The 18651-nt window shown below is 40.5% G+C and overlaps 1 protein-coding gene across 1 annotated transcript in view; it reads left to right on the top strand.

The window, feature by feature from the left end:
* The first annotated feature begins 1115 nt into the window (after positions 1-1115).
* LOC117945780 (regulator of G-protein signaling 22) overlaps positions 1116-18651 on the top strand; it is an 18922-nt gene continuing 1386 nt past the window's right edge. Inside the window, exons 1-18 of the mRNA XM_034873476.1 lie at positions 1116-1126; positions 1875-2056; positions 2164-2917; positions 3051-3212; positions 5953-6139; positions 6607-6729; positions 6902-7003; positions 10150-10344; positions 10862-10954; positions 11270-11451; positions 11677-11839; positions 14272-14436; positions 15814-15882; positions 16526-16684; positions 17374-17553; positions 17631-17807; positions 18091-18237; positions 18541-18640. Coding sequence (XP_034729367.1) covers positions 1116-1126; positions 1875-2056; positions 2164-2917; positions 3051-3212; positions 5953-6139; positions 6607-6729; positions 6902-7003; positions 10150-10344; positions 10862-10954; positions 11270-11451; positions 11677-11839; positions 14272-14436; positions 15814-15882; positions 16526-16684; positions 17374-17553; positions 17631-17807; positions 18091-18237; positions 18541-18640 — 3151 coding nt within the window. The remainder of the gene's footprint in view (positions 1127-1874; positions 2057-2163; positions 2918-3050; positions 3213-5952; positions 6140-6606; positions 6730-6901; positions 7004-10149; positions 10345-10861; positions 10955-11269; positions 11452-11676; positions 11840-14271; positions 14437-15813; positions 15883-16525; positions 16685-17373; positions 17554-17630; positions 17808-18090; positions 18238-18540; positions 18641-18651) is intronic.

The raw sequence follows: 18651 nt of genomic DNA, 5'->3' as shown, positions 1-18651 counted from the left end.
TTTTAACATGTTGCATTTGTGAAATAACTGTTTTTGGAGGGAATTTCTATTGTAATCTGTACAAACATTTGTTAGTGCTTGGTGCCCTCTAGTGGTATGGCCTTACCTTGTCTAAACTGCAACAAGAATGTAATCTCTTAACTTTTTTACTACATGCGAGTGATTCTAGAATAGATAGTAATATATGTTCTGTGAATACTTTTTAATAAAGTATTTTTTTGGCTCTTAACTACAAGAATAAACCAACTTTTTTTTTTTCTCTAGTTAAACTTTTACCGCCCCCTGTGTTTTGAAAATGAGTCTACTTCCATAGCAACCTGCAGTGTGTCTGTAATTACACAGAAGTTTGTGGCTGCCCGAAGGTTCAAATGTGACGTTCCAGCTAGACTTTCTGGGTCGCCAGTTTATAAAAACCTATACAGGTGTTTGTATTTTTAAAGTGAACAATGTGTGGAGTTATTTCAACAGGTAAGAGCAGTACTTTTAAGAAGTTTTATTTTATTTTCTTTATGGAGGAAGGGTGGTTTGGTAACTCAAGTATGACTTTGTATTTTTAAGAGTTTCCTCATCTTACTGCTGGCAATTTTGTGAGTATAAGTTTTGATTAATATTTTATAACTGTTAGTCTGTAACAGTAGTTTGGGTTTGGCAAAATGTCTGCTATGCCTCTTACACTAGATTGTCCTTACTCCTGTACTATTTTATTCCTAAATTCCATACAGGAGAACTTTCTGGCCTCCGATGAGCTATTGGCTCACTTCTTCAATGACTTCTTAAGTCTGCCGGTAAAGAAGTCCCAATGTATAGTTCTACCATAGTTTTGACAAAAACCTTACGCCGTTTTTTTTTCATACCCTCACAACTATTTCCAGTCTTTCCCAGAGGCTTTGCTGTACAACCAGGAGTCCGGACAGTTTGAAGTAGTGAATGGAGCAGCTGAGTTTGTCTCCAGAAGAATCCGATCAGTCCTACATCGCAGCAAATTACAACTTCTTACTGATGACCCCACAGCCCTAGCCAAAACCCCTCCAGTAGACAACCATTATACTATCCGTGTAAGTAGTGAATACTTCCTTTATTTGAAAATCAGGAGTTGAATATATTTGGTTTTGAAAATGAGCAGAAGGTCCGTAATGTAGATTTAGAGGGTTAACTTGAGGAATCTGTCTCCCTGACCTTTGCAGTGTCTGGACAAAGAGCAAGGAATTCAGTGGATCATCAAAGAAAGGTTGCCCTTTTTCCTTCAAAGTGATTGCTACAATGAATACAGGTAGTACAAGCGTTGGGCTGATTTGTTTTTATAAAAAACAAATGTAGTTTCACCTCCTATAGTATGCATTGATTATATTGTTTACATTATCTTATTACTGTAACATGTTTTTATATCATTAATAAACTTTTCAGTTTTTCTTATTCACTTTTGAAATGATCTGTTCTAATAGCTAATGCAGTTTCTTCCTTGCTCTCATTACCTCAACTCTGCCATAAGCTGAAAGATTTTTGCTTACTAACCTAGTTTTTAAAGATTATTTGCTTTAGTCAGCTGTGACCTTGTCACATATTATGATCATCATTTCAAAGAATTCATTTGTCAGTGATTAGAGTGTTAACCTCTAACAGTACAATGCATTACACTGTGGGTTTGTTCTACTTTTTGTGATTGTGTTTAAGACTTCCCCTACTTCCTGCATCTTGCAATAAGCCTTGGGTCCAATCCCTGTACGCTAACGCAACCCAGACATACACATAGTAATACAGAAATAACAAAAACCATGTCTATTAAAACCATTTATCATAAAAGGAATGCTTTTAGAAAATGCAAGCTTGTATGTTCGGTGACTGGTGCCGTGTAATGTTTTGCTGGTTTTTCCCAGACTAGCCAAACTATTGTTTCAGTGGAACCCAATCTTTATCCAGACGAAGAAAGGCAGTTCAGGCCGAACCACCTTGTCAGCCCCACAACTAAGTTTTGCATCCCAATTTAACAAGGAAAAAAACAAAGCACTGAAGATCCTGACATGCTCGCATTCTCAAGAGAACATTTTAGCAAAACAAGGTATTTGAGTTTCCATTTACACATGTATGTTTACTGTATATACAAACGGGCTCAAATCAAGTTAGAAATACAAGGATTCTGATGTTCTCTCTTTTTTTACTGTTCAGGGCACACCGTTACATGTCTCCCCTCAGCTCAGAATGAAAATATCAACACAAAATCTAGTGAATCATCCAGATGTTTCTCCAGCTGTTCTGAGCCAGAGGACCCTTGTACCCTTTCCTCTTTGTCCTCATGTTCCTCCGCTTCTTACCGGAAATGTGAGAAAACCAACAAACTCCAGAGCTCACAAACTGAGTTGAGCCTCTACTTCACAGAGCCATCAGCTGGCCGCTCAGAGGAGCAGCATCTCAAAGAGTTCAGTAGCCAGAATTATGAGTCTTCTGAAGGGCAGCTGGGGTACCTGGCTGCCCAAGTGGTTAAACAGGTGCTTAACAATGCACTGTACGTGATTGTTAGTCAGAATCAGGCAAAAACTTGTAACAGTTCCAGCAAGTCAGTGGACCAGACAAATTGTACCAGCACAGACAGATCGTGTCTATGTAATGTTTGCCAACATTCAGCTGATGGGGTACCAGAAAGGTTTGGGGGAAAGAAAGAGACAGTTAAAGAAGGTAAGAGGCTAAGTGGAGGGGAAGGAACAACCGAGTGCTTTAAGAAGTATAGGGAAATGGGGATTAGAGGTACAGACCAGGGAAATATCTGTGATATTTGTTGCCATGGTACCCGTTGCCAGGGCAATAGACCAGGCTTGGATGAGTTGAAGGTGTTTTTGCAAGGAACGCCAGGAGAGAAGCTGCTTAATCTCTGGATGGATACAGAGAGATTAAGAGCTACACAGAACAGAGAATGGAAGAAAAGGTAACTTGGTCTTTTTACATTTAGTACAAAAAGCTAACTGCCTGTGTTCAACGGTCATGGTTTGATGTTAAAGTCATAACACTTTGGATAACAACTGCAGCTATAAAAAAATGTTATGTGGTGTTTTAATCAGGTATTTGCTCCAAATGAGGAGCAGGTACTTGCTGAGCAGTAGCCAGGGCAGTCTCAATGTAGAGCTGCTGTCCAGACTGGGACTGAATACCTCCCCCTGCTGGACAGAGGAGAAACTGTGCTCAGTTCAGCCCTTGCTAATTGAGTCTCTGCTCTACTACTGGTGAGATTCACAATTCACAGTATTCAACTTCCCTGATATATAAATCTTAGATGCTATTTGTGTATGCAGTGTTTATAGATTTTGTGTGTCCTTGCATATGCATTTCTACTTTACTTTTGTGATAGACATCTACATATACTGTCGGGCCATAGCCTTGTCATTTGCTTCTCATTTACGGTGAGTCATGCCCAGTGTTGGGAAGAACTTTGGAAATGTAATAAGGTACCGATTATAAGGTACTCTTAATTTTTTTTTTTTTTTAAATAAAAATTAGTTTATCAAAGTAATATCATTACATTTACTTTTTGATTACTTTACAATGAATGTTTTCAACTGTTAACCATTTTCAAATGTTTAAACCTTGCAGTGTTAACCTTAGAGCCGTACTTAACACTGACTGCTGGCAAACTCCTTTTAAAACTCTTCATCACATGAATTCAGATTGTAATTAATGAGATTAGGAAGAACAGCTACCACAAAGTCAGACTTTAACGTCTCTTCTTTAATAAAAAGGTATGCATGTATTCCTTACTTTATTTAATATGACTGCTTGCAGTTACTGTAAGACTGAACATACATACCTGCAGATGTTTCCTGAGGTTTGACATTTACATCAATAGCCTTTTGACTGCTGGCAGACATGTTCAAACCCTTCTCAGATTTTTTAATGATTTTTTTAAATATATACAGTGAGGAAAATAAGTATTTGAACACCCTGCTATTTTGCAAGTTCTCCCACTTAGAAATCATGGAGGGGTCTGAAATTGTCATCGTGGGTGCATGTCCACTGTGAGATATATAATCTAAAAAAAAAAATCCAGAAATCACAATGATTTTTAAACTATTTATTTGTATGATACAGCTGCAAATAAGTATTTGAACACCTGAGAAATTGGTACAGTAGCCTTTGTTTGCAATTCCAGATGTCAAACGTTTCCTTTAGTTTTTCACCAGGTTTGCACACACTGCAGAAGGGATTTTGGCCCACTCCTCCACACAGATCTTCTCTAGATCAGTCAGGTTTCTGGGCTGTTGCTGAGATGCACGGAGTTTGAACTCCTTCCAAAGATTCTCTATTGGGTTTAGGTCTGGAGACAGAACCTTGATATGCTTCTTACAGAGCCACTCCTGTGTTATCCTGGCTGTGTGCTTTGGGTCATCGTCATGTTGGAAGACCCAGCCTCGACCCATCTTCAATGTTCTAACTGAGGGAAGGAGGTTGTTGCCCAAAATCTCGCAATACATGGCCCCGGTCATCCTCTCCTTAATACAGTACAGTCGCCCTGTCCTATGTGCATAATTGCACCCCCTAAGCATGATGCTACCACCCCCATGCCTCACAGTAGGGATGGTGTTCTTGGGATGGTACTCATCATTCCTCTTCCTCCAAACACGGTTAATGGAATTATGACCAAAAAGTTTTATTTTGGTCTCATCTGACCACATGACTTTCTCCCATGACTCCTCTGGATCATCCAAATGGTCATTGGCAAACTTAAGACGGGCCTTGACATGTGCTGGTTTTAACAGGGGAACCTTCCGTGCCATGCATGATTTCATACCATGACGTCTTAGTGTATTACCAACAGTAACCTTGGAAACGGTGGTCCCAGCTTTTTTCAGGTTGTTGACCAGCTCTTCCCGTGTAGTTCTGGGCTGATTTCTCACCTTTCTTAGGATCATTGAGACCCCAAGAGGTGAGATCTTGCATGGAGCCCCAGTCCAAGGGGGACTGACAGTCATGTTTATTTTCTAGTGATTGCTCCAACAGTTGACCTTTTTTCACCAAGCTGCTTGGCAATTTCCCCGTAGCCCTTTCCAGCCTTGTGGAGGTGTACAATTTAGTCTCTAGTGTCTTTGGACAGCACTTTGGTCTTGGCCATGTTAGTAGTTGGATTCGTACTGATTGTATGGGGTGGACAGCTGTCTTTATGCAGCTAAACCAAAAGTGCGGGCGGCTGTGGCTCAGTGGTAGAGCGGTTGCCTGCCAATCGGAAGGTTGGTGGTTCCATCCCCACCCCTGCAGTCATTGTCGAAGTGTCCTTGGGCAAGAAACTGAACCCCGAGTTGCCCCCGGTGCTGCGCATCGGAGTGTGAATATGTGTGAATGTTTATCTGATGAGCAGGTGGCACCTTGTACGGCAGCCCCGGCCACAGTGTATGAATGTGTGTGAATGGTGAATGTTCCCTGTAGATGTAAAGCGCTTTGAGCAGTTGTTAAAACTGGAAAAGCGCTATATAAATACAGCACATTTACATTTAAAGACCTCAAACAGGTGCATCTAATTTAGGATTATAAATGGAGTGGAGGTGGACATTTTGAAGGCAGACTAACATGTCTTTGAGGGTCAGAATTGTAGCTGATAGACAGTTGTTAAAATACTTATTTTTGCAGCTTTATCATACAAATAAATAGTTAAAAAATCATACATTGTGATTTCTGTTTTTTTGTCTGTTTTTAATCATGTCTCTCCCAGTGGACATGCACCTACAATGATAATTTCAGACCCCTCCATGATTTCTAAGTGGGATAACTTGGGTGTTTAAATACTTGTTTTCCTCACTGTATATATTTCTAGCATTGGAAGAGGTTTTTTGTCTGTAGCCATAGTGCCAACTCCCAGACAGCTTGAGAGGCAATATAACTGTTAGACATGTAAAGAGGCTTCAAACAACGTTGAACAATGTTCAAAGGCATCAGAATAACTGTCCTTGGTAATTCTCTTTCCCTTTCCCACAGGGTTCCTCGGTTCTGGACATCCCAGTGTGTTCTGGAAGAACGTGATGACTCCCCTCATCTAGAGCTGTGGACAGAGTGGTGTGTTAGCCCTCTAACAGATATACAGTCCCATCATGGCTCTATGTACCTGCCTCCCCTACGCCCTGACACCTGCCTGCCCCAGTCCCCCCGTGCTGTCCATACAACGGTAGGAGCATTAGGATATGATACCACTAGGTGCCAAAAATCCGCATAACATACTGATCAATGTAATATAATTTTAATATACTGTCATTTATCAAACAATAATGGCAACATTGCACTGTTGCTTGCTCTGGAGGAGACTACTAGAACTGTTGGGTCCTTGTAAATTCTGGAGTGTGGTCTATCTGTATAGTGTCTTGAGATAACTCTTGTTATGAACTGATACTATAAATAAAATTGAATTGAATTGAACATTGATTTCCAGCTCCTCCTATGAGGATTTGCTGCATTTTTCTGTTTTATATAATATTAAAGATTTTTCACTTTTGGTTGGACAAACAAGTCATATAAATTGTTACCTTGGGGATTATATTTTGGCAGATTAAGCAATAATGCAGATGTAGTTTTATGTTTTTTTATTAGGGGTTAATTGTTTTAACAGGTTTCTTTTCTGTGTATGTATTTCATCAGTTATTTTCTAGCAGAAGTAAGTTACTGGGCAGCAGAAGAATGGAAAAGATGTTACAGGCTCTTTGTGTTGACTCGTGGGCCGGCTTATACTTCACACACTTCTGTGAACAATCAGGAAACCAGGTACACTAGCAGCTACTGGATTGTTTGCACTTCTATTCTGTTCTTCTGAACACGGCCATACAGAGAGAGATGTGTGGAGCTGACTCTGAATCTTATTTAGCTAACGCATGAGGTGCAATAACCTCTTGATGTGGTCAACATGATGTTAATAGAGGTTTTTTTTCTGTCTCAGCTTTGGGAGAATGCAGCTAACTTTTGGACTGACCTGCAGCTCTACTATGAGCTGTTCTATCAGGATGGACTCGATCCCTACAGAGTGCAGAGAGAAGCACAGGTCAGTATATACACACACACACACACACACTTGTCCTGCTAAAAATGTCACTTGGGGGTTTCTTACGTTCATCTTACACCTACTTCTTAGTTAAGGAAAAATACTGAGCTGGGATGTCATTTATAAATGTGGCCTATGCACAAAACGGGGCTGAAAATGTGGATATGCCACTTCCCACGCAAAGGTTGTTATTTATAAAAAAACAACAACTTGTATGCGTACCCACATTTTGGAGATAATGGGAATTGACGACGCAGATGGTGAGGAGGTGAACTGACTTCAAACTGCAGACAGTAAATGTGGGAAAAACGATTAAGATTTTCAAGTATTTTCACTCCATATCATCCAGGTTATCATGGAGATTAAATCCAGCAGTGTTATTTGCGCTTGTACTGAGTTAATTGTTCCATTAATAGCTTGTAAAATCCAACTCAAATCTTAAGTAAAAAGGTGTTCTTAAAGGTGCTCTAAGCGTTGTCACGTGTGTTTTGCTGTCACATACTGTACATCTCTTCGCCAGCTGCCTCTCCCCAGAACACACTGTAAAAAAACGCGGAAGTGCACGGAAGCACCGAAAGGAGGGGACGAGATGAGGAGGAGGGAGGGGCAAGCTAGTCTTGTTTTGTTTGAAAATACTTCAACGTCAACAAGAAGTAAAGTCACCCAACATTGCTTAGAGCACCTTTTATATTTAATCGGCGCTGTCTCACCATCACTACGTCAGCTACGAAGTGCTGGAGGATGAGATGGCCCGACTGCATGGAACACAGCATCAAATACCCTAGCATTAGATAACTGCAGAACACAGTGTAAAGAACTAAATAACTTTCTTTAAAATGGTGCATATGTCATCAAAAGTCAAAGTCTGAAAATACAGACGTTAAGCTCTCGCACAATCGATACATTTGTGTCCTCGTTATCAGGCCGACCTTTAATACTGTTCGTGACCAAACCCGCATGAAGAAAAGTGTTTGCCTATTAGACTTTTGTCTTCAAATTGTATCTCGGGGTGGGGGATAACACTAGTTGATGCTGTTATATCAGCAATGTGTTATCAATCACAAATTGTTGAAAAACATATAAATTCTGTGGTGACCCCTGTGCATAATGCTGCATGATGGTACTGCTGGCCCTGCAGGAGGACTACGGCAATGGAAGAATCAGGAAAGAAAGAAAGCAATGACGATTGCTTGCTAATTTAAATTCCCTAAAGCTGTGCTCTTGGATCTATGTACTGAATTGGGTCCAGTAGAGAGGGCAATGCGCCGGAACCGTGCCAATCAAATACAGATCCTCTTGGGGCAACCGGATGTTTCCTGAGGGAAATGGCAGGCAGTGTTTTACATAAAGATTATAATCCTCAACTTTATCACTAAGGCTTTTTTGGATATAATATATAGTTCTGTTAAATCTTATCATATAGGTCTGGAAGCTGTCCTAAGAGTGCTGTAATGTCATTTTGGACGGTATTGTTAATATAGCTAGTGTATAGATCAGGTTTCTCTACGCTATGCAAGAACAGGCAGAAATGATTGAATTTGCACCAATTCACCAGACGTTTTTTGCTTTTTCCTCGCCAGTCAGGGTTTTGAAGTATCAGTAGTATAAACCTCTAAAAAGAGGACAAATAAGCATTTTTATCTTAATCATCCAGAAGGTATTATTTTCACAAAAAAATGTAATGTAATGTGGTATGACTGTATTAGTGTTACGATGGGTGCTAGGAATGAGGCCTAAAATGCATGGATGAGGCAGGCAGGAGAGGGTTTAGTTGCAGATTTAATCAAACAGAGATAAACCAACAAATATATCAAAAATGAAAAAACTACAAAGTCAAGAAATCCAAAAATCCACAAAAGGTCCAGGGAAACAGACAAGGCAAAAACAGAGCAAGGACATGGAAAAATTCACAGGGAAAACCAAAGGCCACAGGAATATGTAGTGGGAACAAAAACAGAAGTACGCAGACTAAGTCACAAAACGATATGACAAGAGACAAAGGAAACACAGAGGTTAAATACAAGAGGTAACGAGGAACAGGTGATATATCAGGTGAATCCCATTAGGGCAAGGCAGGACAATCAGACAGACAAGAAGTAAAACTAGAGACAAGACTAGAAGGAAACCAGACTTCAAAATAAAACAGGAAACAGAACATACAGACACTCACATGGGAACACAAGACAGAAACTTCCACACAAGACCAGGGAGGAAACTAAGATACAAACACAAGGAGACAAGACAGAACCAAAAATCCAAGAAGGAGGAAAAGAAAACAAAGAAAACACCCGAACCATAACAGTTATAGTAATATTATTAGAGCCGTGTCCAGGCTGTTTTTGGGACCTTGGTCCATCTGTGGTAACTTTGTTTTCCTTTTGCAAAAAAATACCTACACACTGTTCCAGACATCAAATTGTTTACGATTTTTTTCTTAGATAAGATTTTTTTGCTAAAGCCAACTGTGCAATATCTAATTTCAAGAAATAAAAATAGGTAAAGTAAAAAAATAGTAAAAATGTTTATATCTAATTTAAAACTCAAATTAAGATCTTTTACAATGGAAAACAAAATCTAGAGAGATAAAGAGGCCCCTTTTAGAAAAGACGCCATGGAAAAATGAATTTAATTTGCAGAGAATCAACCAGTAATGAGATACATAGTCATCCTGTATGCATGCTCTCTTGTACGGCCACTCCCGTACTCCCCTCTGCTTCTCTCTGCCCTCTTTACCCCTCACTAAGTGGAGAAATTTAAAAGTTTATAAAAACAAGTGAGTCACCCCCCCCCCCTCCCCCCAGCGCCAGTCCAATCACCCAGAATCACCCCAACTGGCTACAGCTGGACCAGGGAGGAAAGCTGAGCGGTCCGGTCCAGAACCTCAAAGTGAGATCTATTTTCCTTCAGTTAACCTTTAGTTCACCAAAGGAATGACATTTAGATGGTCTTTCCATAGAAACATGGCCAAGAGGGTTCATTGAGTGACATTTATGTAGTGTGATGGCAGCAGTGATGAGAGATAGTGAATATTGTGTATGAAAGCACACTGACCAATGGTGATGATGGAAGTGATGGTGGTTGCGAGGAGAAATGTTTCTGAAGTGATGACATTTTTATGGTCTTCTTTTTTCCTCTCTTCTTCTCAGCTCCTTTACACTACCTATGTGTCCAGCTCTGCCCGGAGGAGAGTTGATGTCGATGAGGAGATCAGAAGGGAGGTGTACGACCAGTTGATCCCCGCCTTTGAGGAGCTGTTTGACAAGGTTGCGGAACACACACTGAACATTCTGCTGGAGCCTTGGACTCTGCTGGTCAGCAGGGACAAAAAGTCCTTCCAGACGGTAACCACAGTACACACATAGTTTAATTCACTTTCCTTGTACCTGGTAGAAGTGGGTTTCCTTTAGCAAGTTTCCAGCTGGCACAGAGGTGTACTGATTACCGTGATTATTTTCTCGATTAATCATTTGGTGTATTAAACATAAACAAAATGTAAAAAAATGACACAATGTCCGAGGGCACAAGAAGATGTCATTAAATGTCTTGTTTCGTCCGCCCAAAAGTCCAACTATTGATGAATACCCCAAAATATTCAATGAAATATAATGTCCGAAACCAAGAAAAGCAGCAAATTCTCAGAGACAAGCAAACGGCATTGGCATTTCTGCTTGGACAATTACTTAAATAATTACTCTATTATCCAAACATTTGCTGAATATTTATTTCTTTTCATTGACTAATTTATTAATCAACTAATTGTTTCAGCTTTAATTGGCTGTCTGTCTCTGTGTCTCTTTGTTTGTCTCTGTCTGTGTCTCTGTCTGTCTGTGTCTGTCTGTGTTTCTGCTCTGTGTCCAGGTGTGCATGCAGGAGGAGGTGCGTTATGTCGACAGTCCGGAGTACAGGGAACTCCAAAGTCTGTACGAGGAATCGGAGCGCCAGCTGAAACAGGTCAGCCAGCATCAACAGATTTATAAAATCTGCAGCTCATAATCATAAACACACACATGTGAGCATAAAACAGCTAATATCAACAATTTGAAAATGGCCTATATCCAGGATTGATGCATGGCTAAGTAAAAATGTTTGTAATCTACTGGTCCAAGCCTATATCACTTGGCCTGAATGTGCCATTCGCAATGGTGTCATATGATGATGTGGAAATATTACCATTATGGGTTTTATTCCACACTTTTTTTTATATCCCTTTCTTGCTCCATGATTGTCATTTCTTCTCTCCCCTCTGCTGCTGTGTCTTCTGTACAGGTGGCGCAGTGCGCGTCCGTGCTATTTCCCTCTCATATTACTAACCTCTCGGAGAGCCCACAGGTGCCTGACTCTTGGTCCAGAGTGTCTCCCAATTACCGAGGTTACCGTCTAGGTTCCTTACTTCGTCACCGCCATGAGATTGGGCACTTTATGTCCTTTCTACAGAATCAGGATGCCAGGTGACCAGTATAACACACATATACAGTATATCAGACTATTGTCCTTTGTTCAGACTTATGTCCTCCACTTTACCTTAATATGTATATAGAATGTATGTAATATTCACATTCAAATTAAGTATACAAATTCACAGAAAGTGTATTGTTTGCAAGATGTTTGCAATATTCAATGCAGGTTTCTGCAAAAATAACATGGTTGTTCTGAACATGTGTGTTTCCTCTCAGCATCCATCTGACATGCTGGCTGGATCTAGAGCAATACAGGAGGACTCCAAAGAAAGACAAGGCTGTCAGACAGGAGAGATCGTCTCATATTGCAACCAAATACCTCAACAGCAAGTACTTCTTTGGCTCTGACAGCCCCGCCACAACAGAGCAACAGAATGATGTATGTCAGTCAATCGCATGATTTTAAAAAACAACTGGGAGGCCTAGTTTATCCATTTTGGGATAGTCACATCTCCATTGATATTGAATTATTGTCAACAATAATGTAAATTAATGTGAAAGCATTAGAGAGACAGCGACAAAAATACGGTGCCCACGACATGACCATCCCAAGACGTGATGTGAGCTCCAGCTGGGGCTCAACATCCAGATTTGATAAACAGAGGCTGCTTTTTCCCATCCTCTTCTTTGGCGTCCTGCAGACTTCATGTTGACAGCTCTGACAGCAGGGTGTCGGTGGGAAACAGGGAATGAGAGGATATGGTTAGAATTATAAGAAGAAGAAGGGGAAGAGTGTGGTTTTGATCTAGAAAGATAAAAAAAGACTAGCTCCAGTACCAATGACCGTAGGATGAAATCTCTGCGGACATTTATAGTCTGAGATCAGGTTTCTGAATTCTAGGATTACTGTAGGATGGCATTCTGTGTAGAGCTAGGATGAGTAGATGAAACTGAGCGCAGAGCCTTGTTTTCTCCTACTAGAGACTGGTACTGTGTAGTATTTATTATATGGTCACAGAAAAGGGTAGTGGTTCCCAGCCCAACGCCATGTCAGATAAACCCATGTTACCCCTACATTGACATCACTGCATTTTCCTGTAGTGTTCATTGAAATCGATTTTAAACTGGGTGTTATTTAATATTATTAATTATATTAAGCAATTTAAGCAAACTAATAGGTTGGTTTGATCAATTGCATGTGACCTACTACCACTTGCGTCAGAAGCTTAAAGCTTGCAGAAACTATTTCAAATGGGTAATACCATAACTATTTCAACCATTCATCCCAAAAATGTAATGCTAGCTATTTCAACTATCTACTATCTAACAGCTAGCTAGGTAGTTGCGCATTGCCAGACCTAATGCCACAGTAATGCGGAGTAAGGTCTGGCTCCTTAAACCATTCATTCTGGGATAGGAGAAAAAGGAGTTTTTTTGCATTTCTTTAAACCAATCACAATCATCAAAATGGTCTTGGGAAGAACTTGTTTTAATGGAACATTTGCATCCCTCAGAAAAAAGCACCACATGCAATATTAAATGACGTTAACTGTTCTCACAATACAGTAAAATTAGCCATTGTTATAAGCTGAATACATGGTTAAGTGTAATTTGCTCTTAACAGTGTACTGCTGTGTGTATGGTCTCAAAACGGCACATAGTAAAAACCCGACATATTCTTTGTTAAACTTTTCAATCATTCCCTGAAAGAACCAAGAAGGCCGGCCTTGTTGCACAATCCAATTTTTTAGCACATAGCTTGCTAGCTCAAACTTTGTTGTTGTTTCCAGAAGTGAACAGTTTTAGTACGGCAACACACAGAGAGCGTAAGGTGAGGGACATGTCCTGGCTGTCAGGCAAGTATCCTGGAAATGTACTTCTGTTGACCCAGATTAAGCTAACACCAAATATTTCAGATATTTATCTGTTGCTTCTAGCTAGCAGCAAACGTTTCAACAGTTTTGCTGATACTTAGCTAAAAGTAATGGATAAACAGCTAGAGTAGCTAACAACTTCGACATCAATCGCAACAGGTAGTGTTCAGGTTTTTCAGTCAACTTTTCAAATTAGCAGAGGTACTCTACAATTTTCTGAGTACATCCTGGCAACTGGTAGGTAAAGTACCCCTGGTTAGGAAGCACTGTTATATGACATTAGAGTAATGGCCATTGATGGCCCTAATGTCAAAGTGTTATTGAGGCACACTGGGTTGTTGACCTGACTTCAACTCTGGGGCATGAACTTTATCATTTGTCACCCTCATATACTAAATAACATTAAAATAATTATTTTAACTGTGCTTTTGAGTAAAGATGCCAAATCTAGTACTTCTAACTCTGTAGGGTGAGTCTGGCTGCTGCTCTTGCATCTCAGCGTTGGTTCTTGTCTGCGTGAGGGATGTAGGGAGACTGACAGCTTTACTGCTTTGGCCCTTCACTCTTTCAATCACTCAGTCATCCAGGCACAGATTGGCCCCCTTTCATCTACTGACTCCCACTACAACTGGTTCTTATTTCAGAAGCCTGGGTATGTGTGCACGCATTGTTGCGTGTGTGCATAATGAGATGAGTGAAAATATAAAAGAGATATAAATAGGGAGACATGGCCAGATCAAAATACAAAGACAGGAATGAGACAGCCGAGATGAAGAGAACAGAGGGATTGTGGGAATGCAGAGCACAGCAGGAGTCAGAAAGGACAAGAGTTTTCAGCCGGTTTTCCCACTGTGGGCAGTTTTTTTTTTCTGAGTCAGTCCTCCTCATATGTTTTTCATGTTGTTAGACATCTTTAGCATTCATATCAAACACAATAACACACGCAACCATCTGCCTTTACTGTGTTTTAACTGTCTACTGTTGTGTGTGTGTGTAGATATTGCGTCTGGCAGGTGGACTGGAGCGTCTGAAGCTAGAATGTCCCTCGAACACAGTGGTTGTCGAGATCCAGGACATCATAAGGAGTCACATTGAGAAGAAGTGGCTGCCTCTGTTTCTGTCCACAGCAGAGTTCACAGAGCGACTGAAACACAAACCAAAGGTAGACATCCTGATTCTTATTAAAACATAACTAATTGGTCATTTCAGAACAGAAGTTACTTAAAGCACATAAAGAAACAGTTTGAGACATTTTTCCAGTACTTCACTGTTTTGTACAGATTGCACAAAAAATATTGCATATTAATTTAGCCTTAGAGGTGCTTGTTGTGTTACCAGTCTTTATGTTAAGATAAGGATTTTGCTGACTGATTGGCTGCTATCTGTAGCTTTATGTTTAATGGACAGACTTAAGGCATCAATCTCCTAATTTAAGTCTCAGCAAGAAAGTCCAAAATGGCAAACTATTCCTTTTAGGTGGTAAAAGTACTTAAGTTAGAGACTTTGTTTGTACATAACCAAACATGAAAATGTTTTCCAGAGGTAAGCGTTGTTGACTTGTCAATGTTCTAAGTGTAACTAAGGGTATTGGGTCAGTCAATACATGCACATACATGTGTATCTCCGGTAAAGGCTAAACACAGACTTTTAAACTTTAATCTATCATTTAAACAATTCAGCTTTTTTTCCATGAATTATTAAATAAATCTCTATCCAAAGTTTAAAAAAAAGTCAGGTAAAAGTGTCTAAAGTCATCATTGATGAAGCCGTCTGAGGTCAGACACTCCCTAGTGTTTGTATTATTTGCATGGAGGATTTATGCTGCTTTAATTTTGGAAAAACATACAAATTATTTAAGGATTAAAAACTAGTAGTTGACAACTAATTGCTTAATCCTTTCCGCTGTAGTATTAATAATGTTGGTTTGATTTCAAATGATTCGTCATTTATTACAGTGCACTCCTTTTTTTAATGTTTGTGATCAGAGAATTAAAAAAGTTGAAGAAAATTTGGCCCATACTTCACATCTTAACTGTCTATATTAATATTAATTGCCATATTAGCATCAGATTCCTGCTGCTGGCTGTGAGAGTGAACAGACATTAGAGCACATTAGCGTCACATTAGTGTCACTCTCTCGGGTTGCCTCATCAGGTGGCACTTAAACCGCAGATTCCGCTGCTCTGCTTCATTATGTTATCAAGTTTACTATGTTTGGTTGCACTGAATCTCTCATTAAGTAATGAGAGGTAGACGTAGTTTAGCATTACATGCTGGAGGAGGATAGTGGAAAAGACGGTTAAGAGGAGGATGGAGGAGGTCACGGGGTGGGAGACGGAGAGATCTTTACCTCTCTGACGTCATCTAAGAGGAAATAAAGACTGAGGGAAGGTTGAAGGTAAAAGAGGAGAGAGAGCTTTAGTTACTGCCAGTGACAAAGAGCAGCGGAGTAGAGAGGTTTAAGAGGTGTGTAGTGCCTGTGTTAATCCTAGTTTACTCTGTTTTTGACTTTTGACGTGTGTGTGTGTGTGTGCAGCAGCCCCAAGCAGCAGACAGCCTCTCGCGGCACGTCTACCGTCGACGCAGAGCAAGGCGAGAAGCGTGGAAGGTAAGGAGAACTCCTCTGGGGAAGCTGGATATTTTGAATGGAGAGAAATAAGGTATTTCCTGGCCTGAAAGCATGTGTGATTTAGTTCATGACTTGGCTCCGAGCACTGGCTTTGTTAAACACCATTTTGGCCTTGTGGTTAGTTTTCCCAAATTGGATCCAGGATAAATAAGATTAAAGCATCAGCCTTACTAACCTTCCTTTAATAGTGTTCGGAGTGCTTTCCAGGCAGCCCCTCATCTCAGCTCCAAAAGCAGAACCCAGATATAAAACATGAATGTTTTTACTTTTCAAGTGGGATGATTACAGGAAGGAGTTTTCCTACATGATTGTGACTATCGTCTTTATGATCATTATCTCATCATTGGCAGGTATTCTAAATACAGGAGAGTAACATTATCTCAGTTTTCTGTGAGCTAAGACTGTAGCTCATAGGTCACAGATCATCGTTACTGCTATTGTTTAGGAGCACCCTGTATTACATCTTCTACTGTTCCGCTGCACACATATGGTTGTTATATTTACACATCAGTAGATGATTATGTACTGTATCTATCTCTGAGATATTTTTCTCTCTCCTGAAAATGTTACACAGTTAACAGTGTCCTCCCGAACCTACCATAGCTCTGCTGTGTCCTTTCAGGCGGAGGGCTTGTGGATGAGTTCCTCAAAAGAGATCCTGCTGTTTCGACGGATCCTACTCAACCCTGTCACTTGTATTCAGTTCCAGCACTTTGTCTCTCTGAAGGGAGACTTCCTAGAAAATGATGTGCTCTTCTGGCTGGAGGTGCAGCGATACAAGGTAATCCTGGCGGATGATGTGCTGGTGGGTCACCTGGTATGGCTGCAGCGCCATCGGGTCTGAGATTGCCATTCGACTTCCTCTCTTTCCTGTGTCCCTCCATATTAAAGTTATTGTAGGCTATGTAACATTTGATGTGTCTGAAACTCTAATTGAACAATTGAATGAATATCTGGTGATCATAAATGACCTTTAACAGCAAACAAGACTAACTTTTTATTAATGTCTCTGCCGATTTTTCCCACAAAGACACAAAATGATTTTTGGCAGGTAGGCAGCGAAAATCTTAAAATATAAAATGTTAATCTTGACTGTATGACCTCCCGGTAACGAGAACTCAGTAGTTTGACAGCAGGTGTGGTAAAAACACTACAGCTTTTGTCCAAAGCGGCCGCTAGAATCAACACAAACGGAAAGTTACATCTAGCCACTTTAACTATAAAAGGAAATCGAGAAAATAAATCTAGTAATACTTTAATACTCTGGCCAGCACTGAGAGGCTTCTACCCTCACTTGAATCTTAAATGAGGACCCTTATCTTAATCCAAATTAAAACCTTTTCATAGCTGAAATATCATATTCCAGTGAGATTCCAAACATTTTAGTAACCGTGGGAACTCCTCTAAAATAGTTCTTACCACACATTTCCTACTCCTCATTTCTACCCTGTCCCCTTTTCCTGTATGCAGGACCTCTGTCACTCCCACAGTGATGAGGCCACCATTGAGCAGAAGATCTCCACCATCATTAACTGTTTTATCAACTCCTCCATGCCCCCTGCTCTGCAGATAGACATCCCTCCTGAACAGGCCCAGCACGTTCTGGACAAACGCCATGAGCTGGGTCCTTACATCTTCAGAGAGGCACAGGTAGAGTTTGTCTGTCTGTCTTGTATTTTGCCTAGTATGTGGGCTACATGGGTGCGTTTTTTTCTCTGTTTTTGTAGATGTCTGTGTTCAGTGCTTTGCTGAAGTTTTGGCCCGAGTTTCACGAGCTGAGCAGCAGTCTCCAAGTGGAGCAACTACTTCCTCTACTGCAGGAGAAACGAGTGAAACACAGAGCCAGCGTTCGGAGACAGAGGAGAAAGGAGGAGGAGGAGGAAGAGGAGATGAGGCGAGCTCAAGTGAGAAAACAGTCAATGCTTAAGAAATAAAGGATGATGAGCAATTGATGCAAATGTTATTAGTCTCCAATAGTTTTTCCTTGTCCGATGCGAGGGTCAGAGTGTAAAGGGTATTGTTGGCTGTACAGATTGTAAAGCCCTCTGAGGCTCATTTGTGATATTGGACTATATAAATAAACTTGACTAGACTTGTCACTACTGCAATAGTGTTGATAAAAGGAAAGTATTATATATAGTATATTTGGTAAAAAACTAACCGTTCAGTCTGTCCTCTTTTGTTTAGGAAGAGCTGGGGAGGCCAGAGTCCAGTTTCAGAGAGGAGGAGGAAGAGACGGATGACGAAGATGACGTAGAAGAAGAACACGAGGGAAGAAGTGATAAGAAACAGTCGAGGACACAAAGCAGAGTGCTGCTGTCTCCCACACAGTCGGTAAGGAGCATAAACATAATGAATTTAGAGCTGAAGATGTTTGTGTTGAATGCATCATACAATAAAATGGGAGCCAAACCAGATTAACTCCAGATTATCTCCTTTTGATAGCTATCTGAAAGCACACCATATTTAAATTAAAAGAAACTGCAGTGATGAAAATAAACTTAATTATAGCAGGAAGTCCAAACGAGGCCTCATCAGTTCCAACCACAGACTATAAACGGGAAACCCCGATTGGCTAATTGAAGCATTTTTCTAATCACATTCAATTTGACTGGATTTCTGGAAATGTTCCCTCAGTTGTCGTGGTCCTACTCCAAGTACATGGCAGCTCTGAAGAGAGAGGAGATGCTGCTGAGGAGACAGAGTCAGCTGGAAGCATCGTTCTCCATAGCCTCAGGTACACCGCGC

The sequence above is a fragment of the Etheostoma cragini genome, chromosome 6, assembly GCF_013103735.1.
Source record: "Etheostoma cragini isolate CJK2018 chromosome 6, CSU_Ecrag_1.0, whole genome shotgun sequence".
NCBI lineage: Eukaryota > Metazoa > Chordata > Actinopteri > Perciformes > Percidae > Etheostoma > Etheostoma cragini.
This window is presented reverse-complemented; position numbering and strand designations above follow the sequence as displayed.